Source organism: Podarcis gaigeae, assembly GCF_964106915.1.
Source record: "Podarcis gaigeae genome assembly, chromosome: 2".
Lineage (NCBI taxonomy): Eukaryota > Metazoa > Chordata > Lepidosauria > Squamata > Lacertidae > Podarcis > Podarcis gaigeae.
This window is the reverse complement of record NC_139679.1, coordinates 85,171,851-85,197,607: the sequence shown is the minus strand read 5'-3', so window position 1 is coordinate 85,197,607 and position 25,757 is coordinate 85,171,851. Positions and strand designations below refer to the sequence as shown.

Sequence of the window (25,757 nt, the reverse complement as noted above, 5' to 3'; positions counted from 1 at the left end):
AAATTTGCCCTGAGACTTTGGGCTACAAAACAGCTTCCCAATCTAACTTGAGCAATTTGCAAGTCAGCTTTTTTTTTTTTTTAAAAAAAAGAAAAACACAACAGAAGTTTCAAGCCAAACTATAGCACCTACAATTCTAACTGTCAAATCTTTGTCATGATCTTCAAGATTTATTTTTTTTAAAAAAACTCCCCCAAACCCGTTCCACATTATAGTGAATTCCAGCCATAAATGTGACTTTACGTTTCACATGCCCCCAAATCGGCATCTTGGTTACCGTTCAGGATGTATCCAGCATTGAGGGCTTTTTGTTTCTGCTCCAAGACACTCAGGTAGAACGTGGCCCTGTCTCTCACTTCATTGTCATCATCCATCACACACCTGAAATCAAGATCAGAGAGCTCTGCTCAGTGGGAATCACTTAAATTCACATGGACCTATCCAAGTTAATCCAATCCAGATGGTCAAGAAAGAGGATGGCATGCTCTGCGGTGAAGGGATCAGCAGCATATATAGCCTGCCCCAGTGCTGACAACCGTCAGGAAACAGCTGCTTACTCAGAGCCCATTAAGATTGTTTAGTGGTGCGAAATCCAAAAGTGAATCTGCAATGGGTGGCCACCTCAGTGCATCCGAGCCTGGGAACAATCCCTTCTTTCGACCAAGGCATCTGTGCTGACCCTGCTAAGCTCCTAATCTGTTGCAGAGACTAAGATCAGAGAGCTGCATCAATGCACGCAACCCCTGCCCTCCTTCAGTCCTCCTTCTGGAAGCAAACCCAAGGCTGTGTCAGCACTTTTTGGTTCTTATGTTTAGTCTTCTAACAGTTCTCCTCCATTCCATCTGAGGAAGTCTTATATTTTTATTTGGCATTTTCCAGTTTTGTGTTTCCCTTCCTCCGGTTTTTATTATTTTGGGGATTTGCAAAGTGAGACGTTACTGCTCCCGTTAAAAATGTTTTGTTCATTTTCTTAAGCTTTCTGCACTGACTCTATCCTCAAATCCAGCCACATGAAACCCTGATGTCTCAATTCTGTCTGCTCTGCCTCTTTGGCCAGGGACATGGATCCAACAGCAACAGTCCTTGCTGCAATGGTATAACAACAACAACAACAACAACAACAACAATAATATTAATAATATAATTTATTATTTATACCCCGCCTATCGGGCTGGGTTTCCAGTAGCACTGACCAGCCAGCCAGTTTTTCTAAATCAGAAGGAAGCCAGAAATTTAAAGCAGGTCTGTGCATTGTTTGCTTGGGGGAAATCAGCAGGACTTCCACGTCCAATCAGATTCCTGCAGGGTACTGTAGTCCATGCCAGCCCTCTTTGACCACACAACAGCAGGAGCAATTATGAAATCAGCTTAGGCCACACAGTCAGCATGTCTGGCTTTTTCCAGAGCTGTCTCAACAGCAAAAAAACTGCCCATCTTTCCCAGGGAGAGTTTGTTTTTGTTTTGGGTTAGATCTATGTGGTCATGCTGCTCTAATCACAACTCACCTCTTCAACAACACAAGGACACTGGGGAGCATTTCTTCATTCTGAGCCCCAAATTTAGCCAGAGCACTCACAGCACCTGTAAGCAAGCAAGGAAAGAGGGATGATGAGCTGGAGAAGACAGTGTGGGAAGACCCTTAAAGCATAAGTTTTCAGCCTTTTTGGGTCCATGGCTACCTTGACCAAATACCTTCTTTCTGCAGCATCCTTGTGGGGCTCTGGAGCCCAGTTGTGTCATCCGTTGCCTGCAGAGCTGCAGTCCCTCACCCTTTTTGAACACCTTCCCTTGTGGAGGGTTCCCTCAGCCTCCTCTCTTCTTCCCTCTCCTTGGGAGTCCTCTGGGCAGCCGCAGCTGCCGCCCCTGGTCTCTGAGCTGCTTCCCCTGTCCCAAAGAGAGGTGCATCCTCACACTGCCCCACGGTGGTCTGGGAAGTACTCCCAGAGGCACCATTCACCTGGGGAGCTTATAGCCAGGGCTGCTGCAATAAACAGTTGTGCAAGCTTTTGGGAGGCAGAGACGTGAGAGAGCATCAGGGGAGGCAGGGAAGGAAAGAGGGACAGAGGCCAGTGTTGCCTGCAGCACCCCTTACCATCATTCAAGGCACCCCAGGGTGCCACGGCACACTGGTTGAAAACCACTGCCTTAAAGGAATATATTCACAGGAGTGACTGAACCAGGAACAAATAGTTTTTACGTTATCATTAGAACCTCATATAACAGAAGTATCTGAACTATACCTTGCAGCTAATATCCTCTTTTAACATGTAAGGTTTCATCGCTCTTTATCAGCACATTCTTTACATCAGGAATGGAGAATCTGTGGCCCTCCAGATGCTGAACTACAATTTCCACCATCCCTGTCCACTGTCCCTTCCAGCTGGGGCTGATGGGAGTTGGAGTCAAAAGGCACCTGGAGGCTTACAGGTTCCCCATCCCTGCTTCATGAGGATAAAAATGTTCAGAAGAAATCAAGCAATGTTCCCATTTTAAAATTTAAACCCTGGTCCCAACTGACCATTTACCTTGATTTGATTTCAAGTCAGGAAAGTTCATCTTTCTAACAGCATAAAGAGGAGGAGAGGCTGTCACGCTTTGCAGGCAGTAGCTCCCAGGTTCCAATCCTGGCACCTCTGCACAGAAAAGACTCCTGCCTGCCTGAATCCTGGAGAGCCACAGCCAGGCAGCCCAGACAATCCTGTGCTAGACTGACCAACAACCTGACTCAATAAGCGCCTTGTATGTGTGCATGTAGGGACGCGGGTGGCGCTGTGGGTAAAAGCCTCAGCGCCTAGGGCTTGCCGATCGAAAGGTCGGCGGTTCGAATCCCCGCAGCGGGGTGCGCTCCCGTTGCTCGGTCCCAGCGCCTGCCAACCTAGCAGTTCGAAAGCACCTCCGGGTGCAAGTAGATAAATAGGGACCGCTTTCTAGCGGGAAGGTAAACAGCGTTTCCGTGTGCAGCTCTGGCTCGCCAGAGCAGCGATGTCACGCTGGCCACGTGACCCGGAAGTGTCTCCGGACAGCGCTGGCCCCCGGCCTCTTGAGTGAGATGGGCGCACAACCCCAGAGTCTGGCAAGACTGGCCCGTACGGGCAGGGGTACCTTTACCCTTTACCTTTTTATGTGTGCATGTACCTGCCCGGACTTCCTCGTGCTCCAAGACGACTCTGTTGTAAATGAAACGAATGTACTTTGAAGGGTTGTTGGTCTTGGGCCCTTCCTGGCCCAGCAGGTGGAGAATGCGGGTGGCCAGGACGGTGAACTCGCAGTCTTCAATGAACTCGCACAGGTGGGAGAGTCCGGTTTCCTTGCTCTCCGAGTTCTCCTCAATGATGCCGATGATACATTCAACAATGGCTCGCTTGTACTCAAAGCCACCCTGGACAGGAACATGAATGAGTCAGGGTGAAAGCTCAGTGGAGGATAGTGGCTCTATTTCTACAGTACCTTTCTTAAAAAGAAAAGAAAAGCTACTGGGTAATAATGAATTTTCACCTGCATTTCAAGGCAAGAGGGTGTCAGGGTGCTTACTCATCTGCACTGTTTAGCAAAGAGTCTGGAATCTTTAGGATTTTATGCTTTCGTTTTATAAAGGGACACCCTGCCACCTCCCCTGCCTGTTCCATTGTCCTGCTCCAACCAATTTGCATTTTTATAATTCTTTTGCTTGCTGCCTTCTGTTGGAAAAAGACAGGATACCAAAAAGGGTTTCTCATGCAGATGGCTGAGAATAAAAGCCTGAAAAAAGTGCAGAGACAGACTTTCCTGGAAGGCACAGGTGCAAAAGGAAAAGCCTTAGGGCTGTTCAAGACAACCTGTTTATTCAGCATTCTTCCCAATTTGTCTGCACAAAGCTTATGCAGAGATTAGATCAAGTCCAATCTGTGCTGAGCATTCGTGCCAGTTGGGTTGTTGTAGAGACAATGAGCATTCATCCTGCACTCATCCCAATTTGCTTGCTGGGTAGTTAGACATCTTCCCATTAATCATTTGTTCAACTCACACTTCAGTGCACTTCCTTGCCACTTTCCAAATAGAAGAGTGTCCTTTTTAAAAAGTGGGTTTGTTGAGCTAGGGAGACAGAACACTTTAATCCACTTTAATTGCATAAAGCTAATGATCCGGCAAGCGCCTGAATCCCTTCCACAAAACACCGACAGCCTGGGGGCACCCTGAGTACAGCCTCCAGCATGCAGAGCGCTGGGTTTTGAAGCTCTGCATTTCTCCCGTTCCAAGCCTAAATCTTCTGCTGAAGAGTCCCCAGGGACTGGCTATAAATCACAGTGTTGGCAGGAAGGTTTTCAAGAACAAAATTAAGGCACATATCAAACAGAATGGATGGACAGAGGGGGGACAGTCCATCAAGCAATAATATTTTCATGTCCATGAAGCCCCCAAATAAACAGAATATTGGGTTCTTTCATAAAATGACATACTAGGAAAACAAGAGCAGTTCATCTTCCCAGGTACAACCAACAGCTGCTTATTATAAGTAGAATAGGCTATGTTTGCAGGGAAAGAGACCATTGTTTGCCCTATAGGATTTTAAAATGTGCTACCTCATCTAAAGTTCGATTCATATTTGAAGCTGCAGCCGTCTCAGATTGTTTGCCCTGGAGCCATTAGGAATAAACAGAATGGAAGGAACATCTGAAACCAGAATACTCAGGACGATACTCTCCACCCACACAAAAAGCTATCAGAACAGAACATTCCATTTTCAGAGGGAAAGAAAAATCAGCCTAAACAGTCGTAGTTTTATCCAGATCTTACTAGAAAGCAATACAACTGAAAGTATTGGCAGCTGGTTAATATAGTTAGAAAAACAGACACGGCATCAGATCGCTTTTTTTAAAGAAAAAAAAGTATCTGGAAAAATAATTGACTTCTGTCGGTGATCTGCCTGCAAAAATGGTTAAAGGGGTAACTCATCCCTTTGCAAGCACTGTGGCACTGGCAAAGAGCTGATGTAACTCAGGCTGCTAATAAGATTCCCAAGAGCAGATTTTCAGGTGGGGGGGAGTGTCCTGAAATGGCCAACAACTGGCTGGGAGCTGGTGCCCATTCTAAATGAGGTGGCAAGACAGGTGACAACTAGCACCCAGGGCTGGCAAAGCTAGCACCCACCTGTCAAATTTGGTCCACAAGGCCAATTCTGATAAGGACCTGGCCCATGGACCCAAAACATCTCCCTTTCCCTAATCTAAAATATGGAGACAGGCTGACAGTTTTTAAAAAAATTCTAACACCTTAGAAAACCCCTCAACCCAAACTGTAGCCTTATTTACACATTAAGCAGAGTGTACAGGGCCCCCACTATCCTCACGCGCACTTGTGTGCACCTGATCCATGAGAAGGTCCAATGTGGTCTTCTAAGCATGCATGACTAAGTGCATGTAAAAGTCTCCTTGTGACTGCTTTGCCTTATCAAGGTTCCCAGCCATGCGAAGGCTTCTAAGGCTGTTCACCAAATAAGTACAGCATAATCAGTAAGCAATGCTTTCCTGCAGGAAATGGTGAGTGGGTGTTAGCTAATATTGACAAGAATGTATCATGCCTGCAGTAGGCATGTACCCTGTGAACAGTAGTAGCATCTGACTGACATTACTCAAGTGGGGAAATAATAAATTAATAAATTAATAATAATATATTTATACCCTGCCCATCTGGCTGGGTCTTCCCAACCACTCAGGGCAGCTCCCAACAGAATATTAATAATAATCATAAAACGATAAAAGATCAAACATTAAAAACTTCCCTAAACAGGGCTGCCTTCAGATGTCTTCTAAAAGGGCGTTCCACAAGGCGGGCGCCACTACCGAAAAGGCCCTCTGCCTGGTTCCCTGTAACCTCACTTCTTGCAGTGAGGGAACCACCAGAAGGCCCTTGGCGCTGGACCTCAGTGTCTGGGCAGAATGATGAGGGTGGAGACACTCCTTCAGGTATACTGGGCTGAGGCCGTTTAGGGTTTTAAAAGTCAGCACAAACACTATGAATTTTGCTCGGAAACATACTGGGTTAAAAGACCTCTACATTGTATCAGATTCCTGCAGTCCAAGCTGTAACCTGAAGCTAGTCATATTTCTGTCACGCAGGCTTCCATTTTGGGTTGCACAGGTTGCAGGAGAAAGATTGCTCCGAGCCAATAATGAGGAGAGCAATGCAAACGGCGACACTTACCTCCTCACGCAGCATTGTGAAGAGGAAGTTCATGAGGACGGCATGCTTGCGTGGATACTTCTGACAGAGGGCGCTGATGGCCTGTACCACAACAACCTGGAAAGAAGATGGAATGCAACAAGCACACTGAATGACCAGAGTTGCGTCTCACACCAGCCCACATCCCACAAACAGAAAAGCTCAATAAAAGCCCCAAGCATGAGTCTTTCCATACCTTGAACTCGTCGGAGATTTCAGACATAAAAGAGGAGATCTGCTTCATGAGCCGGTCAATGCTACTTTCGCTGCCGGTTTTCAGCAGGGTGGTGATGGCCAGGGTAGCAATGCTGCGGTTGGAGTCTGTGACCAGATTCTCCAAATCAAGATTGCAGGCAGTCACAGCAGACGGGTGCTTCATAGCAACCTAGTGGTGAGGAACAGAAAGAAGAATTTGCTCCCTGCAGGCTGGCTGAACTTGTAAGTATGAATATATCAATCAATTTCCTTTATTCGACCGATAGTCAGAAATAAAACACAGAAATAAAACACAATACAGAATTATGAACTAAAACATCACGAACTAAAACATCATAGGGGTACATGAATAAGGTAGGGCCACAGCACTAAACCTCTCACAGATAACCCACATCAAGGCATTCAATTGTACGTTTCCGACGCTTGAGTGCCAGGAAAAGGAATTTAGCCACTGACAAAGTTGTTTTCCTAGAAGACTTATTTAGCAGATATGCTGTCTGCTTTCCTCTTTGTCAGGGACTAAGCTGGGGTAAGTATGGGGTTATAAGATACTGTCTTAAATCGTTGTAGAAGGGACAGCTCATTAAAATGTGCTCTGTGGATTCTACCTCACCCAACGCACAATGGCTAAGTATGAATATAGAGTATCTTCAATATAAGAGCCCCTGGGAGAGTTCACAGCTACGGCACAATGGGCAAGAATCAAAGTTTCTGACACAAATAAACTGCCATTTATTAAACTGTTTTTGTTGTGCCCCAACTTCAGCTCTTGTCTTGTTATCTTTGAGCTACAGTTCCACCTTGCATACAAAATGCAGAGTTTAATGCTGGGGTTTAATGCCAGTTTAGCAACACAAATCTTCACAGTTGATCCTGGCTAGTGGAACACTGAGCCAGATTTTCTTGTCTGGGATACAAAAAGGAGCTGTGACTTAAAATTAAGACAGTGTGCAGGGGAAGAAGCATGTGGGCCTCAAAACTTGTTCCCAGTTTCTTAAACTACAGTTCAGAAAACCAAGAAATGGACACATAACCAGAGAGGTGGTTCAAAGAACTGGTGAAATCTGTTCCTATCAGCTGGTCTCATAGGATCAATGGCACTTTTTTTAATTATTTCACCTATCCAAGGACTAAGAATTTAGCCCTACCCAAGCAGGCAAACCCAACTGGCCACAGAGTTCTTTGAGCCTTCTTACCTTGTTGAGGGTCCGAACTGCTGCATAGCGAAGTGCTGCCTTGGGTGAACTGCAGAACAATTGTAACACTGTAAAATGAATAATAATAATGATAGAGTATTATTGGCAAGATAGTCACACCAGCCATACTACAATGATTCAGTTCACAGCCTGCATAAGGGGTGAAAATGGAACACAAGAAGTTTGCAGAAGAGACATATTTTTTTCATTCACAGTTTGCTTTGTCCACCAGTCACCAAATCTAAGCTGGGATAGCCAATGTGGTGCCCTCAAGATGTTCCTAGACTACAATTCCCATCATTCCTGACCATGGACCAGCCTGCTTGGTGATGATGGGAGTTGAGGTCCGACAAAATCTGGGAGCACAATGTTAGCTACTCCTGATTGATGCTGTCTGTTGGAGATGACAAGACATGACCAGGTTTTTGTTCCTGTATCAAGTCGTTGTTCATCCACTCACTTACGCCTTTCTTAATATTCACAGTGGATTTTGATTTCTTTTACTTTTCTTAGCAAATATTATATTATTAATTTATTATTATCAACAGTATTATTATTATTATTATTACTACTACTACTACTACTACTATTCCACCACCCTATACTACTACTACTACTACTATTATTCCACCCCCCTATACCCAAAGGTCTCAGGGCAATTCACAGGAAAAAAATCAGACTATAAAACCACAAAGAACATAATGAAAATACAAACAACATCCACCCAATAACACCCCCTAACACATTTTAAAAGGGCACAGGATGTCAATCAAATCAAGCAAAGGCCTGGTTAAAGAGGAACATTTTGGCCGGGTGCCTAACATTAGGCAAAGGCTTTCTTACATCACATATCCAATCTTCCCAGGGCCCAAATGCACCATCTCAATCAGGGAGCCTGCCTGCGTGTCACTTTGCTGATGTTATCCTACAGCACTCACAGGCCTGCTTTGCAACACACAACAACCCTAAAGATGCTGGAGAATCCTGCACTGAACCCAGCAAGGGAGTGCTTTTTATTGACAGCGAGACTTTAGTTTTACGACCAGTAAGCAAACTGGCCTGTGTCCAGCAAGCCTCCCTTTCCTTCAACAATTAAAAGACTTACCAGACACAGCCGGCGCCAGTTCTTTAGCCGAGCAGCTGGGCAGGTTAACAATGGCAGATGCAGCTTCATAGACCACCATCTCGTGCTTGTTCCGTAAGCAGCTCTCAATGAAATCAAACAGGGGGCTGTCACGGCTAGGACACCAAAAGAGGAGGAGGAGGAGGAGGAGGAGGAAGAAGAAGAACAAGAAGAAGAAGAGGAGGAGGAGGAGTCAGGTCCCATGCATAGGCCAACTGCTTGACTTAAAAACTTGCATGGCTGTCCACTGGGAAAGCAAACTGAACTTTTGGAAGTGACCCAACTGCTTGGAGGTGTATTATCCACTTGAAGGGGGTGGGGGGTTGCCACCATTGAGCGGCATATGAGTTTTAGAGGGTGGGAGGAATCAGATCTGGTTGCAAGGCAGTATCATCAAGGGCCATGCCTCCCAGCCCAAATAGCTTTGCTTGCTCTCAGTGCTGTTCTAATGCAGCCAAAACTGATTGGGGAAAGGACACAGCTCAATGGTAGAGCATCCAGCTTGCAAACAGAAGGTCGCAGGTTCAATCCATCTCCAGGTAGGGTTGGGAGAGACTCCCGCCTGAAATCCTGGAGAGCTGCTGCCAATCAGTGCAGGCAGTACTGGGCTAGATAGACCAATAGTCTGACTCAGTACAAAGCAACTTCCTATGTTCCTATAATGGACTTCCTACTTTCTTAGAAGCAGGAGACCTTTTCCCCCATTTTAATGATGCTAACATAAGAAAGGTAAGACTTGCAGGTGCTTTCGGGAAACTTTCCAACACTTAAAAAAGCCCAAAATCAAATTTGAAGAACGTTTGGTGTAGCACTACGCAGAATGTTTTTTCCTGGGATGTAAAAACAATAGCAAGCAGTAGGACTTACCCTCCAGCTTCTTCTTCCAGCAGTTTGCTGGCCACTCGGATCATCATGCAATAGGCAAAAGGCGATTTTAAGCCATGGCGCATGAACTTGTTCAGCATTTTGTTGACAGCCAAGCGGTCATTTTTGCGCACATGATATAGCAAGCCAAGGGCATGATACTGGAAGACATTAAGGAGAGGGAAAAATGGGTCGTATCAGGGTCAAGGTTATTTCCATGTTTTTTTGGCTTCACAGGCCAGAACCTCATCAGATCCTAGCTATCAGGGCTAAATGTGACAGGTGGGTGTGGTTGTCTACCTGTCAATCACCAGACATCACTGTGATGTCAAGGGATTGGACACTTTGAAGTCCCAAAGCTGAGACTTCAAAGCACCACACTGTGCTTAGAATCATAGCATTGTAGAGCTGGAAGGGTCGCCTATCTTGTAAAGAACCCTACGTGGTGCCTTAAAGTGCACAAAGCTTCACCTTTACCACCCACCACCCAATGGGCAGTAGAGTCTGCACTTTGAGGTTCCTGCTTGTGAACTGGCAGCCATACCTCTACCTGCCCCCCCCCCCACCTAACATCACATAGGACATCATGTATAAGGCAGGTTGGTGTGCTTTGGGGGGAAAGGACTTGTGGGGCACATATGAACCCCTGGTGGGTCAAGTTTAGCCAGTGGACCAAACGTTCCCTTTCCCTGCCACAAACCAACCCAGAACACACACCTAAAACTCAATGTCATTTTAAAAAAATGGCTGAAAGTGACTTTAAGATTCTTACCTGGACCATGATATTATCACTTGAAGCTGCCTCCTGAGCCTCATTCACCCAGCGTTTTACCACATCAAAGCTTGTTTTCAGAAGATGCTGTCAAGAAAAATAACAAGGAGGCACATAACGAAGTGGCCTTTGCAATCCAAGTAAGGGTCCTTCCAGCAGAGGCAAGGGAAGACCCCAGAAAGATCTGGCACAAGTTTTGGGCTCTATGAGCTGCACATGTTAATGTCAGCCTATCACCACCACCCCCTTTCCATCTGTGGCTTGAAACAGTCTCAGAACTCAGGAAGGTAATGCTTCTGAAAAGTATTTTGGCAAAAGGTATAAATTTCAGAACATCACTGCTTCTTCCCCAAAATGCAGCAATGGCGTACCAAGGGACCAAGAACAGAGACAACCTGAGTTCCTGTAAAGAAGTACATTCTCTGTTCCTAGCTTTTCACAAAAAGAAGCGTATACCCTTATTATTACAGATAGGCAAACAATGTAACACTCCTCCTATCCGAACACAGCCCTTCTCGCTCGGGGCACAGGCTATGTGTCAAGAACCTACGTACCAAAGAGGACACAAGGGCAGAGCTGGAGACACTGGGCACCTTGTCCACAATCGCCTGCTTCATGTAGCGCTCGATGGCCTGCAGCATGGTCGTCTGTGGGGATGGCAAAGCGAGAGGTGCTTGTGAGAGCAGAAACAGGAGGCCATTTGGCAGGAGGACTTCAGAGAAGGGGCAAAATGAACAACAAAGAAGCGAGTCAGGAAGCAAGGGAGAAGAGGGGGACTCAAGAGAGACAGCGATTGGAAGCATGGGAAAAGACAGCAGGGGTAACCGGGAGAAAAAGATCCGCCATCAAAGAATTACACTGCGGCACTTACATCAGTAATCTGGCAGAGGGCTCGTACAGCAGGGCCTCTGTAGTTGTCATCTTTCCCCGTCATATCTTTGGTTAAACTGGATTAAAATAAGGAAAGGTTTTTAGGACTGCTTTCATAAACAGTGGACAACAGTGGCGAGAGCTGTAAGAAAAACACTGGGACCTAATTTGATCAGCAGAATGTTTGGTATCTGGTGGGCAGGGATTGTTCTGATCCGGAATCAGCCCCTCTCTTCAGTGTGATCTGTTATGTTCAGTTAAGAATGTCTGTTAAGAGGGACCAACTGCCTCTTCTTGTTTTTTTGCCTCAGATGTTGTTTTAGTCTCGCTCATCAGTTTTTTTTATTAAAGCTTGTTTACATTTACGTGAGCCACTTATTTTTCTCAAAGAAAAAGAAACTCTGCTGAAGAATGCTGGAATATCCTAAACTTGGGTGAGTGAGGGGATATTCCCAGTTTGCCAGGAGGATTAATTTTGTTAATCACCTCTCCTCCACCACCTCCACAACAAGAGCTGCAGGCTGGAAGAAACAGAAGCACGTTCTCAACAAGATGGAAAATGCCTTGGTGGGAGTGGCCCAAAGGGCCACAATAAATATGATAATGTGTACCCCTGTAAATCCTTGAGTGTGCTCCTGATAGAAGTTATGGTAGCCTGTTACTTTATGAAACTGATGATTTTTCAACATGTGCCGGCCTCATTGGGGGCAGGAAAACAGCTAATACGTAAATCACAAGATACAGCACAAAAGCTAAAATACGAGTTGCTACACCTTAACAATGTGGTTCGTTGTCTTTCAAAATGTGCATGCTCTCACACACTCAAAAGGAAGGTGCAAACTACTGCTCAAATTTGCCTGCAAACATTGACAAGCATTGCTGTTAACGGTTTCTACCGAGTCAAAACATTCCTTATCTCCACATATGCTAGAAAGATTCTCATGAAAGTACCCACAGGATAAAAAAGCAATACGTTGTGTTTTTTTAAGAGGGGGAAAAGAAAGAAGGCACTATTATCTTGTTGTTTTGTCTTGATTTCCCAGCTGCAGTGAACATGCTTGGATTGCTCCAGGTTGGAGTTGCCCAACTGCACTGAGAGGACTTCAGCACCTGTCTTTCAATGCCCCTTTTCAAGAAGATCATTTCTTCCTCTCAAACACCCACCAACTTCATTGTTTCCTATAGGCACTGCTGCCAACCCTACGGGGCTAAAAGGGTCTCAGGAGACACACACACACACACAAAAAAAAACTTAAATAAAAAAGGGGAAACAGTTGCATGGAGAACAGCTCAAGAAGGAATCACCTGCTAGTCACAATGATGACATCCTCTGAGATGCTGGACATCTCTTTGATGGTCAGGTAGCACATTCTGCGGAGAGTTGGCTGGCAGAAAAACAAGGAAGATAGGTGTTACGATGCATAAAATGTATAATGTCACTGCCCTGGGATCCTTTGGGAGCAAGAGTGGGATACCTATTAATCAATCAATCAATCAATCAATCAATCTTGCTATCATTTGGGGGGGGGGGAGAGAGGAGTCGCCAAACATTTTGCTATTGGCTCACCCAGAACATATTTTGGTATGAGTCCTAGCTGAGTGACAGAGCATCTGCTTTGCATGCAGAAGGTCCAGGTTCAATCCTCACCATCCCCAGGTCGGGCTGGAATAGATTTGTTGTCTGAAATCCTGGACAACCACTGCCAATCAGTGTAGGCTATACTGAGCTAGATGGACTAACGGTCGAATTTGGTATAAGACAACTTCCTATGTTCCCATGACTGCACTTGACCAATAGCATATATCATATGTGCAGAGGCTGGACAGCCACCTGTCATGGATGCTTCAGTTGAGATTCCTGCATTGCAGAAGGCTGCAGTAGATGACCCTTGGGTCCAACTCTGCAAATCTATGATTCTATGAGAAACAAATGTAACAATGGCTTCAGGCCATTTTGGGAGTGGACCTGCCACCCCACCATTTTGCCAAAGTGGCTCTTGGGCAAAAGGATTTCTTGCCCAGGACTGCACACTAAAGCAGGTCTGTCCAACAGGTTGATCACGATCTACTGGTCGATCGTGGGACCACTCTGGCTCCCCCCCCAAAAAAAAAGCTCAACAACTTTGGACAATCCAATGGGTAGATCACTGCCAGTTGTTTTATAGTGGGAGTAGATTGCAGTCTCTTGGTGTTTGGACAGCCCTGCACTAAAGGATAGGCCTCCCGTACTCTTCCCCTCCCCTATGTGAACATATAGAGGCAGACTTGGCATGCTTACATCATTGGACTGGAACAGCTTGGTCATTGCAAAGAAGGATTCTGTGGCTTCCATCACACCAAGGTGCTCGCCCTGGAACGCAGGGAAGAAACCCATCAATATTTATTAGCAACTAGAATCAATGGTGGAATAAACTGCAGTGAGCATTGCCGCAGAAATCACACCTACAATAGCAATCGCTTTAAGCAACAGAGGGAAGTTCATGTCAACAGTTTGCCTCAGCTGGGAGGTCAGAAAGAAGCGACTTTGTTAACATCATATTTGTGGGAAATGACCCCTGCCACAAGAGTTTCTTGCTGGCATCTGTTTGTCTCTCTGGGCATGAAGTCAAACTGTTGCATTAGCAGCACTGAAGTGATCTCTCTAGGGCAGGGGTCTGCAACCTTTAAGACAAAAAGAGCCACTTGGACCCATTTCCAAAGAGAAAAAAAAACTGGGAGCCGCAAAACTCGTCATTATAAAAATAACCTTTTTGTCACTTTTTTATTATTTCCTTGTTTGACCCCTCAAAATTACTCCTCCTCGTAGAAATAAACATTACATTAACAAGTTACCTTTTTGTGTGTGTGTGTTCTTCACTCCCCTTCAAAACAGTGACCAGCGTACATGCCCCTTACAATGTAGTGGGCGGGCGGGAAGATGACGTCGGGGCAGTGCGTGACTAACGCACGCACTGCCCCCATGCAACGTCACAGCCAGTACAGCGCCCGCCACAGTGGGGAGTGTCGGGGCGCACAATGTGCCTCCTCCCCTCGCTAGTATCCGCCCCAGAGCCGCGGCAAAGGTGTAAAAGAGCCACATGCGGCTCCGGAGCCGCGGGTTGCAGACCCCTGCTCTAGGGAGTACGCCTGGGCAGTGTTTATGGAGGTCCTGGGCTGCCCAGGTAACAAGACCTCCCTCTTGGTGTCACTGATGTGGTCCAAAAGAAAGCAGAGCAATACCTTTGGAACCAGCTTGGCTACAGGAACTGCTGGAAGGAGGCTACCTTCCCAGGTGGAAAGAACCAACTACCTCTTCAAAAGAGAGTCACTTTGAGAACTGGCACAGGCTACTTGGTTGCTGCTTGATGACAGTACCTGCTTCATCAGCCTGGAGGGGGGAAAGGAAGCACTACGAAGACAATTCACAACCCACTGCTATTGAAACAGCCGTTCTTCCAAGCAGCACAGCACAAGCTCTACTCATGAGCATTAACAGGCAGGCAAGTTCTGGTTTAACATAGAGTAGAAACCATTGTAAATGAAAAAATAATAGTCTTCCCATTACCTGGTTTATGAGATACAAAATCTTGGTGAGGATGTGAGCACATTTCCGAGGGTTTATAGGTGTCTCATTGAATACTCGAGCCTAGGAAGAAAGATGTGAATGAATGAGATCTCAGAGATATGCCAAAATGTGTTTCCTTGAGAAAAAGACCAGCACTGTTAAAGAACTTACTTCTTGCAGCACAGCACTTTTTTCTAAGTGTTGGAATGGATTGGAACCCCCACCTGCAACAAAGGAACATCAAATGTGATCACGACCAAGGATTTGTCACTATGTGTTAAATCCAGTAAACTGGAAAGCCTGAATTTCAGCCACCATCAACTTTGCTGGGGTGAATATTTATCACCTTGGAATCCTCAAAAAAGAATTTATAATGTAGATCTGGGAATTCCTCATATGTGATAGGCTAAGACCTCTACAAGTCATCCCACATATTGAGGCTGACACGCTATATGCAATTAACACCATTGTAACCAACCGTATGAAAGCAAAGTAAGTATTTCAAAAAGGTTAGATATATTTAGCTACTTGAGCAACCAGAAGCTTGGAAATTTACCAGCTCTGTAAAAGAGTCTTACATACAGAAAAACTTGTGATGGGAGAAGATCTCATAACTCAGCGACAGAGCACATGCTTTGTGTGAACAAGGTCTCAGGTTCAATTCTCTCCTCCCCCCAGCTGCTATTAACCTCAAGATAGGTATACCCATTAACCCTATTTCTGATATTCTATGAATTCAAATACCACTTCCCAGTGGGAAGTAGGGGGAGGAGAGGTGGGGAAATATTGTTAAAAAGGTGCAGTTATAGGTATGTTGTTGTTTAGTCATTTAGTCGTGTCCGACTCTTCGTGACCCCATGGACCAGAGCACGCCAGGCACTCTTGTCTTCCGCTGCCTCCTGCAGCTTGGTCAGACTCATGTTTGTCGCTTCAAGAACACTGTCCAACCATCTCATCCTCTGTCGTCCCCTTCTCCTTGTGCCCTCAATCTTTCCCAGCATCAGGGTCTTTCTTTTCCAGGGAGTCTTCTCTTCTCATGAGGTGGCCAAAGTATTGGAGCCTCAGCTTCATGATCTGTCCTTCCAGTGAGCACTCAGGGTTGATTTCCTTCAGTATGGAGAGGTTTGATCTTCTTGCAGTCCATGGGACTCTCAAGAGTCTACTCCAGCACCATAATTCAAAAGCATCAATTCTTCGGCGATCAGCCTTCTTTATGGTCCAGCTCTCACTTCCATACATTACTACTAGTTATAGGTATATCAGTACTCAAATCTGAATTGTTAAATTGTGTTATTAGTGTTATTGTGGTTTTTGTTGTATATATTTTTTTGGTTGTTGTTTTATTGAAAAAATGATTAAACTTTTTTTAAAAAAAATACCACTTCCCAGCCCTTTGCTGAAAAAGAAAGAAAAAAACAATAGTGTACAACCAAAAACAAAACAAAACAAATAAAATTAATGCAGCCCTGTCTCATCTACAGTTTATAGCTGAGCGGTAAAGCATATGCATTGCATGTAGAATAAAACAGGTTCAAATTCCCAGCATCTCCCATCAGAGCTGAAAATGTCTTCTGTCTGGAAACTCTGAAAGAGTGGCTGCCCACCAGAGTCAGCAATACTGAGCTAGACTGACCAATGGTCAGGCTTGGTATAAGGCAGTTTCCTTTGTAAAAGGTAAAGGTACCCCTGCCCGTACGGGCCAGTCTTGACAGACTCTGGGGTTGTGCGCCCATCTCACTCAAGAGGCCAGGGCTGTCCGGAGACACTTCCGGGTCACGTGGCCAGCGTGACATCGCAGCTCTGGCGAGCCAGAGCCGCACACGGAAACGCCGTTTACCTTCCCGCTGGTAAGCGGTCCCTATTTATCTACTTGCACCCGGAGGTGCTTTCAAACTGCTAGGTTGGCAGGCGCTGGGACCGAGCAGCGGGAGCGCACCCAGCCGCAGGGATTCGAACCGCCGACCTTTCGATCGGCAAGTCCTAGGCGCTGAGGCTTTAACCCACAGCGCCACCACAGCTTAAACACAAAAGAAACTCAGTTGTAGGTGACTTAGTTATCCAACATATCGTCAACCAAATTCATTAGCTGTTCCCTCATCCACACAAGGTACTGTCCTAAAATGAGGATCCCTATTGTTTCAAAAGAAGGGTGGCTTGCAGACATCTATCAACAAAGCTGTACCATATCTGAAATAAAGATGGAGGGAGAAACCACTGATAGGAACTTGCCTTATACAGAGAGAGAGAGAGAGAGAGAGGGAGAGGGGAAAGGAGAAGGTGTCATTTTGCTTTCTCTCCAAACCTGCAAAAAACTCACCAGTCAAATGTAAGCACTATTTATTTATAGACTGCCTAATGTCACATTTGGAACTGTACAACTAAAACAGTCCAAGAGCGCTTGCCTAGGGCTTTATAAGTTGCCAAGCGAGGCCCAAGAGATTAGGAGAGATGGAGCAAAAACAGTAGATAAATGTTCCAACGGAAATGGAACAGCTATGGGGTGGGAAAGTATACAACTGCTGAACCACTGTACAGTAAAAGTATATTGTGGTTGAACAAAAGAAACCTTGTGCAGAAAGACCATAACAACAGTTTAAAGCCTTATTAAAATAAGATGTGCAAGAGATATAGATGCACTTCCCTTAAGATCACCTTTATTTATCTGCTGAATCGCTTTCCACAAAGCATCTTGAAGCAATTCACCAATCAAAACATACATGCCTAAAAGAATTCATATGTAAGACGAATTTCACATATAAATCGTAGAATTGCAAGGGACCTCGAGGATCATCTAGCCCAACTGTCTGCAATGCAGAAATCTCAAGAGGCGGCTCCCCATCCTATTCGAAACCATACTGGACCCTGCTCAGCTTTGCAGACATGCTAGTAGTTTCATTGCTGCCCAACTGGGACGACAAATGAATTGCTATTTCCCATTAACTCACCGGACTCCTCGTCCTTCTTATCGAACTTCTTCAGCATCCTGTCCCTGTGTTGCTGCAGGGGCCGCGGAGAAGCTTGAGAGCCGAGGCCGGCAGGCGACCCAAGGAGCGCGGACCCCGAGCAGGGCTATCAGGCTACTAAGGTGGACTGCGCCTCCCTGGGCATCCCTGGAGCTCCGACTTCCTGCAAAGGCGCCACTTCCTGCCAGCATGTCACCGGGACAGCTCAGCACCACAGCAGCGCGCAGGCGCCCTCGTCGCCTCGCGGGCTGCTGAGGGCTTGACGTGGCTGCCAGCAGTAGGGCGGAGATGGAGGGGCGCGGGGAGATGACCGCGAGGCGTCCTTGATTCTCAAGCCAATGGCTGCGCCGGGTTGGGAACCGAGAGAAGGTGATCCTGACCAATCGCTTTCAAGGAATGCGGATATTTGACAGGGAGGGAAGCGGAAGCGCCGCGGCGGAGGGGAGAGCTACGCGTGGGCAGCGCGGGAGCAAATCTCGAGCAGGACTGAGGGAATCGGGTTTATTCTGGACCTTCGCGGGCAAGAGAAGGGAGGTTCCGCCTCTTATTTTCCCGCCTCAGCCGCCGAGAGACGCCGCCCACATGGCCACCTCGATGAACTTTAAAACCTATGTGGATCAAGCTTGCCGAGCTGCGGAAGAATTCGCAAATATTTACTATGAAACCATGGATAAAAGGAGGCGGGCGCTGACCAAACTCTACCAGGACAAAGCGACCCTCGTTTGGAATGGGAATGCAGTCTCTGGGCAAGCAGCCCTTGCAGAGTTCTTCGAAAAGCTGCCTTCAAGCGATTTTCAAATTACCACCTTTGATTGCCAGCCTGTTCACGAGCAAGCCACAGAGAACCACAACACGATCCTGATCGTGACATACGGGTTCGTCAAGTTTGATGGGAACGAGCAGCAGTACTTCAACCAGAGCTTCTTGCTAACAGCACAGACCACAAACAACAGCACAGTGTGGAAGATCGCAAGCGACTGCTTCCGCTTCCTGGACTCTCCGAATTAGTCGGCAACCGCAGTTGGGTATATTTTCCTCTGGACAAGCTAATTGGCTTTCAGGATGGCCGTACTCTGGCTGTGGGAGAGTCCCTCCTCTTTGGAAGAACTGCAGCTTGCCAGGAACTATCAACTTCACAAAAATAAAACTTGAAAAGAAGGGCTGTTACTTTCAGAACATTTGTATTGATGCTGTTTGGAGAGCCACTTGTGTTTAATTCTACTTGTTCCAATACGGCTGTTACCCTATGGTATCGTTTGAGTTGGTTTTCATGAATAAGAGTAAAAGTCCTCTGCTGTTTATTCTTACTTGTGTTTTCTCTTGGTTTTTTTCCTCACAAGGTTTCAGTGCCTTGATTAGCTGCCTAACAAGCAGAAGTCAGTCAAGGAAGTGTTTCCCTATTATCCCATTCTGGGAGAAAGTTAGACCTCTCAAATTTATTTGTTATGTTGTTTTTTAAATTTCTATGCTGCCCTTCATCTGACGATCATAGGGCAGTTTACAATATAAAAACAAAAATACATAACATAGTAACAAACAAAAATACCACCCCCAAAGAATTTGTGTTATTAAACTGTTAATAGGGGCAAGGAAAGGGACATATCATGCTTGGCTTAGTCATGCCTGTATGGGCCTATTTCTTCCAACATACTGTACTTTGTAAATAGAACAAACCTTAACAAAGACCCCATAAGCATTCTCTCAATGCCTAAGTACCCAGGATTCTCTCATCCAAGATAACAATCCTGTGATTTTGTAATGTTGGCCTTCCATCACTTGGAAAAAGCAGGAATCACTTAACCGTGTAACAAAATGTTAGGAGTTAAGGTGTATTAGGTGGTGGAAATGTGAAGCATATCAAGGACATATACTGTAAACCAGCAGAGCTTGTTTCAACCTGGAACTGAATCGGCAGTAGAGACAAGCTTGCCAAGATACTAGTCTTAGATGAGCTACTGAGTAGTCCCATGCTTTTGCATAATCATAGTGGAATATTCTATTCTGTTCCTTGAACTGAACTTAAAAAAGAAACCCTCGAGTCAGAGGAATTTAAGCTTCTCCCTGCTCACCAGACAAAAGAATGGCAATGGGACCAAATGAAAATTGTTATTGTAAATGTTCTTACTAAATATACTTACTCAGTGCAGCTTACTCCTAACAACATATGCTTAGAAGTTTGCTGTGAAAATGCTAACCTAACCAGCATGAGGACCAGAATCTTGACAATTGTGTAAAAACCCCTCCCCAAATACATTTCACCACCAGTCTCTTCAATTGTACCGTTGAGACCTAGTTGTAGATTCCATTAGTTTAATAATGATAGTTATTATACGCTTATCAACACTTCCTGTTGTCTGCTGTGGAATGCTACTTTGTCCTTTTCAAGGAGAAAGCAAGCAAGAAGCTCATTCAAAATACCCCCTCATACCAATCTCTTACATTCTGCAAATATTCAAAAAGAGAGATGTACCTACTGTCGATCCAGTGGTCCTCAAAGAACATGTTGACGGTGGTCAGCTTCAGCTAGAGTACGCAGGGACGTCTTGTGGCGGCTTGTGCTGTACCTACACTACACAAGTGGCCTGTGTACTTTGCACCAAGCTACCAGCTGCTGTTATCTCAAAATGTTCACTAAAGAAGCTAGAGTCAGGGTCCAGCAACGAAAAATGACACTTCAGATTTGCTCCCTGCTAGCTTTGCAGCAGGTGCTATCACTGCACTGCTAAAAACTTCGCTGCCAGGTTATATTTGTTTTCAATGTCTTACTGATTTTATCTGTTTTTATTATGGTTTTATTTCTGTTTTACATTGGTGTATGTAATTTAGTCAAATTTTATATTTAGATAGGACTTGTACACTGCTTGGATTTTTTTTATTATTATTTTTTGGTTGAGATAGCAGTTCATAAAATTTCTAATGGATACATTTTAAAAAGCATTCTTTCTGGAGAATAATACTCCAAGTAGTGATCTGGACATGTAAAACATAAACTTATTCCATCTTAGCTACACAATGTATCACCCCTTATCATTTTCTACTTCAGTTTTCAACTAATAGTTAAGCTAGAAGGAAAATGCATATTGAATTGTCACAATATTTTTCAGTCTTATATGAGTTGTATATACAATCCAAACCAGGATGGCATCTTAACCAGAAACCTGGGAATTGGGGCTGATTCCAAAGTCAGTCTTTATATCCAAGAAACTCTTGGAAGCCTGTTTAATATGCAGTGAATAATTTCAGCTTCCTTTATATCAGGGGTAAGGAGATCTGTTGGACTCCCAATTCCCCATCAGCCCCCAACCAACATGGTCAGAGATCTAGAATGACCGAGGAGTCATAATCCAAGAATATCTGGAGGCCTATACAGTAGATCCCCCCAATGCCTACTTTCTTTAGCTACTCTGCTGCAAGCATAAATTCTCTTTTTAAAAAAATAATATTTATTAAGGTTTTGAAAGGTTACAAAATTAAAGAAAAAAACAAAAACACAGAGAAATAAAAACAATTAAGAAAAAAACACACAAATCAATCCTTCCATAACATATCTTTCATTTGCTTGTTTCCTTGACCTCACACCTCCCTTTTTTGTATTCTAGTTCAATTAGCTATTTCAGCAAATCCTTTCCATCTTTGTTTTTATCCTAATAATTTATCTTAATATAATGTAACTTTACATTCTTACCAATTAACAATCTATTTTTACTTAATCTTTTATAACATTTCTGCTAAAACCACGTAACTTCATTCCAACTTCCTTCTAACATTCCTTAATTTTACAATGTTTCTGTAAATAAACTTTAAATTTCTTCCAATCTTCTTCCACCGACTCTTCTCCCTGGTCTCGGATTCTGCCAGTCATTTCCGCCAGTTCCATGTAGTCCATCACCTTCATCTGCCATTCTTCCCGGGTGGGTAGATCTTGTGTCAAGCATAAATTCTCTTGGAAAGTACAAAACCAAGCACAACAGGCAACCTCTGCGTGGGTGTACATGCAGTCTCAAAGCCCAATGTCCATAGTGTTCAGTTACATCAAGGGTGGGTGGGAGGCATTACCTTACAGCTTTTTCTGATGCTCTTTTTAGCTATTGTTATAGAAAGTTAACCATGGTGTGAGTAAGATGTCTACCTCTACACACATATGCTTCTCATTTAATGTGGTTTATTTATAATATTATGGCAGGGGAGGAAGGCAGGAAAAACTACTTTGCAGGGGACAGTGCCTCACTGCATTGCTGTAGTGCTGATGAGATGAAAGGAATGACAAGACTAAAGGAGTTGTGTCCTCAGGTTAAGAAGCCATAAGAAAGGGCTGCCTCAAAACATCTCTCTATTTTCCATGCCAAGCCTCACAGACAGTGCCAGATTTACGTATAAGCTAAACAAGCTATAGCTTAGGGCCCCACTCTCTTGGGCCCCCCCCAAAAAAATTAAAGGAAAAAAAGCTGGATGTACATTCCCAAAATATAAGATAAAAAACAAATAAAATAAAACCTACATACAGCAACAGTGCTTTGTGTTGTGTAGGCTCCTATTTGTTATGTGCAAATGGCTTTAGATACCTATTAGCTCCATAAATTACCATATAGCATATATTCAACACAAAAAAACCTGACAATTTGTGGTTGACAAAGAACAGCTGGACATATAAAGGGCCCCATTACCTTCAGTAGCTTAGGGCCTTATCAAACCTAAATCCAGCCCTGCCACAGAGCAAGGTTCAGCTGATGCCCTCACCACTACTAGCCAGGATGGCTATTTTCTCCCTCCACTGTCGGAGCCAGTAGGCCTCTGAATGCCAGTTGCTGTGAAAGGGGAGATTGCTATCATGCTCTGGTCCTCCTCGTGGGTATCCCATAGGCCTTTGGTTGGCCAGTGCGAGAATGATATACTGGTCTAGATGGGCTTTTGGATTGATCTAGCAGTTCTCTCCTTCTGTTCACTGCAACTGGTAAACGAGAGCATGTGCTGGTGCCCATTTGAGCCGAATCCATTGCTCTGCTCCCAAATTCATGGCTGCATTGACCTTCAAGAGTAGCAGCGCAAACGACAGTTATGGTTTGTTGCTTTCTGCTATCCACAGCCATTAGGGGAGGAAAGCAGGGAATGAGGTTGGCCTTTCATAATTGAAATAGTCTTACTGACACGTGGACAGCCAAGAATAAAGTTTAGACAAAAGGGATTGGCTGTTACAATGCCTCTGAAGCCACAATGGCCAGTGCCACTCACAATGCGTGAGCCATTGTGATGTAATGGAGTGTTGAGGCTTGAGTCAGGGGCTCAAACTGCACACCTGGAGACAGCAATGCTTCTGAATACCAGTTGCCAGAAAGCCACAGGAGGGGAGAGTGCTCTTGTGCATAGGTCCTGTTTGCAGGTTGACCACTGTGAGAACAGGATGCTGGACTAGATGGGCCTTGGCCTGATCCAACAGGCTCTTCTTATATTACAGCTTAAGACAACAAATGATAACTCCATCAGGACCGCCCAAAAGGTTTTGCTACCTGAGGACATGGTGGTGTACCCGCCATCCCAACTGCACTCCACATGCAGAAGCCAACCAGACTGTAAGTTGAATCTTCAGCACTGACGATGGGACAGGGTCTTACAACACAACAGAAGGTAGCAGGCTATTTTAAGGGGCAAAGGAAAGGTGGTGTGGCTGATCTTGTGATTAATGTGGAAGATCTGAGGAGCAGCATACTGAAGGTCTTGGATAGGATCCAGGAGTTTGGTCAGGTGGTGGGTTTCAAATTAAATAAAATGAAGGTCTTGGTGAAAAACGTGACAGCAGCGATATAAAAAGGACTTACAACAAACTATGGAATTATCTATAGAAAAAAAGTTAAATACTTAGATGTATGGCTGACAGCTAAGAACATGAATATTTTTAAAGACAATTATATAACTACTTGGAAAGAAATAAAGAAAAATTAGAGATTTGGGGAAGGATGAACTTATTGCTATGGGGAAGGATTTCTGTAATAAAAATGAATGTATTGTCAAGAATGTTATTTTTATTTCAGTCGGTACACCACCCAAATCTTCCATCAAGAAGCAGAGGGAAAAGTGAATGAGGACCCTTGGGATGGAAACATAGAGAAGTGGTTCCCTTTCACAGTGTTTCTGAGGAGATTAGATCTTCAGAACCAGCTTCAGGTGGAGGCTGATTTCTTGTGGGATTAGAGGTAGGTATCTGTCCTCTTGTGGGTTCTAACAAAACAGCTGACAAACACACTTGACTGAATGAGGTAAAACAAACTTTTATTTACTGCATTTGGATTTTGCACCATACATCATAATTAGAGTCATCTTACAAAAAGAAGAAACAACAGTTATTTTTGCATCTCTATTCTGCAGCCAGCATCTTGGGAGTAAAATAGTGATTGATGGCAGCAAAGATCATATGTACACCAAGGGGGTGCTGCTCTTTGACCAAAATGCCTTTCTTTCTTTCTTTGCAGACACACTGGACAGAGGACAAAAGGCAAGGTCTATGTTGAGTTCCTCCATACAGTTCATCCAGTGGTCTAGCTAGGTACAGTCAAGATGGAATGGCTGTTTTTTGACAGCTTGAATGACTAAGCAGTGAGATTCATATACCGAGTCTATGAAAGGTCATGTTGGAATACCCTTCTTAGTCTTTTAAGGTGCCATGGGACTCTTTGTTGTTTCTATAAAAGACTAAACTTTGCTACTCTTCTGGAATTTGCAAGGTACTGATAGTATAGATGAAGAGCTATAGTGCAGTAGTAGAGCACATGATTTCTTTGCAGGGTTGAAGCCCTGCCATCTTTTGTTAAAATGGCCAGGTTCCTATGTTCATGCTTTTTCCATGATGGAGACAATGAACACTAGATAGCAGATAGCTGGTTCTTTCTCATGTAATTTTACATTGAAAGTGACTTTCCCTTTGTTCAAAGGAACACAGGGCTGGTTAAGGCACAAGTAAACAAAACAGTGGCCTCCAGATTTTGCAGATTACAATTCCCATCAGTCCCGGTTAGCATGGCCAACGGTCAAGGTTGATGGAGTTGTAGTTCACAGCATCTGAGGCGGGGCATCAGGTTGGCTACAGTAAACATATGGTAGTCCATTCAAAGAAATCCTGTCCAAAGTCAGGAACATCAAACTACCAACCCCAGGCAGATAAACCACTGTAATATAGTCAACTGTGCCTTATGGACAGGAGGGTTCAAAATGAACACTTCTAGGCCATGCCATCAGAAACTGTCCCACAGATCCCAGTACTAAATTATTACCTGAGTCACCTGTTGCACTTAACTTGCTGTGCTCGTTATGATCTGCTTCTCTGATTTTCGGAGGCCATCTTTACATTTGATTGCATTTGCACACCAGAAATACAAAAGGCAAGCAACATCTCTCCATGGACTGGGAAAGGGCTGGGATTATTGTCAGAGTCCCTCTGGATTAAAGAGTCTCTCTGGAGCTAGCAAGCAGCATCACAGTTTGGTGGCATAACACCTGATGTTCTGCAAACTCAAGAGAGCTCAACAGGAAAAAGGTAGCCTTAACTATGAAGTACCGCTCTAAGAAACCAGTGGCTTGGCTACTACCTTAAAACTTTCACAGGTTCTGGTGAAATCCAACAGGAATTAAGACAACAATCCACCAGTTAAGTGTGCTTAAGCTAACTGATTTCGAATGGTGTGCATATGTGGTCATGTACTGTGTACTTGAGCCAGGGGACTTAGGCATGCCCAATGGTCTCTGGGTGGTGCCCAAAAGGTGGAAGTAAATTCCATTAAAAAGTAAAGATACATCTACAAACACATTTAAGATTGAGGTGTTTTAATAGCCACCCTTCAAAGGCAACAACCCACAACTTGTTTACTCCAGACCAGATCTAGTGGGTTATAAATTGCTGCTTTCCTATGTACACAATGACTAAATAATTACTGTAATAGCACCAGATAGCATCCACAAGGACATCAGTGGGAAACACTATCAGAGGCAGTACACCTCTGAATATTGGTTGCTGGGAATCACA

The 25,757-nt window shown here is 44.6% G+C and overlaps 1 protein-coding gene, 2 long non-coding RNA genes and 1 pseudogene across 5 annotated transcripts in view; 2 read left to right on the top strand and 2 right to left on the bottom strand.

Annotated features, from left to right (window-relative positions):
* Window positions 1–18,020, bottom strand: part of COPG1 (COPI coat complex subunit gamma 1) — a 29,216-nt gene extending 11,196 nt beyond the window's left edge. The window contains exons 1-16 of one of the 2 annotated variants that reach the window (XM_083727111.1): window positions 17,729–18,020; window positions 14,955–15,007; window positions 14,784–14,864; window positions 13,518–13,589; window positions 12,545–12,624; window positions 11,241–11,316; window positions 10,924–11,016; window positions 10,370–10,456; window positions 9,601–9,758; window positions 8,716–8,849; window positions 7,611–7,678; window positions 6,395–6,583; window positions 6,181–6,276; window positions 3,136–3,379; window positions 1,506–1,581; window positions 278–381 (exon numbers count right to left, since the gene is read on the bottom strand). In XM_083727111.1, coding sequence (XP_083583237.1) covers window positions 278–381; window positions 1,506–1,581; window positions 3,136–3,379; window positions 6,181–6,276; window positions 6,395–6,583; window positions 7,611–7,678; window positions 8,716–8,849; window positions 9,601–9,758; window positions 10,370–10,456; window positions 10,924–11,016; window positions 11,241–11,316; window positions 12,545–12,624; window positions 13,518–13,589; window positions 14,784–14,864; window positions 14,955–15,007; window positions 17,729–17,765 — 1,648 coding nt within the window. In that variant the 5' untranslated portion in view covers window positions 17,766–18,020. Of the gene's footprint in view, window positions 1–277; window positions 382–1,505; window positions 1,582–3,135; window positions 3,380–6,180; window positions 6,277–6,394; window positions 6,584–7,610; window positions 7,679–8,715; window positions 8,850–9,600; window positions 9,759–10,369; window positions 10,457–10,923; window positions 11,017–11,240; window positions 11,317–12,544; window positions 12,625–13,517; window positions 13,877–14,410; window positions 14,865–14,954; window positions 15,008–17,728 lie in introns of both variants that reach the window. The other variant, XM_083727112.1, reaches the window with a different exon arrangement.
* A 107-nt stretch (window positions 18,021–18,127) lies between these two features.
* On the top strand, window positions 18,128–19,053 carry LOC310839034 (NTF2-related export protein 2 pseudogene; annotated as a pseudogene). The gene has a single exon. The product of its transcript is annotated as an NTF2-related export protein 2 pseudogene (transcript).
* A 2,835-nt stretch (window positions 19,054–21,888) lies between these two features.
* LOC310838332 lies at window positions 21,889–22,547 on the bottom strand. Its single transcript, XR_014560934.1, has 2 exons — window positions 22,457–22,547; window positions 21,889–22,094 (listed from the first exon to the last, which is right to left on the bottom strand). It is a non-coding gene; the product is annotated as an uncharacterized lncRNA (long non-coding RNA).
* A 519-nt stretch (window positions 22,548–23,066) lies between these two features.
* Window positions 23,067–24,438, top strand: LOC310839038. The gene is made up of 3 exons (XR_014561296.1): window positions 23,067–23,313; window positions 23,773–23,905; window positions 24,211–24,438. It is a non-coding gene; the product is annotated as an uncharacterized lncRNA (long non-coding RNA).
* The last annotated feature ends 1,319 nt before the right edge of the window (window positions 24,439–25,757 follow it).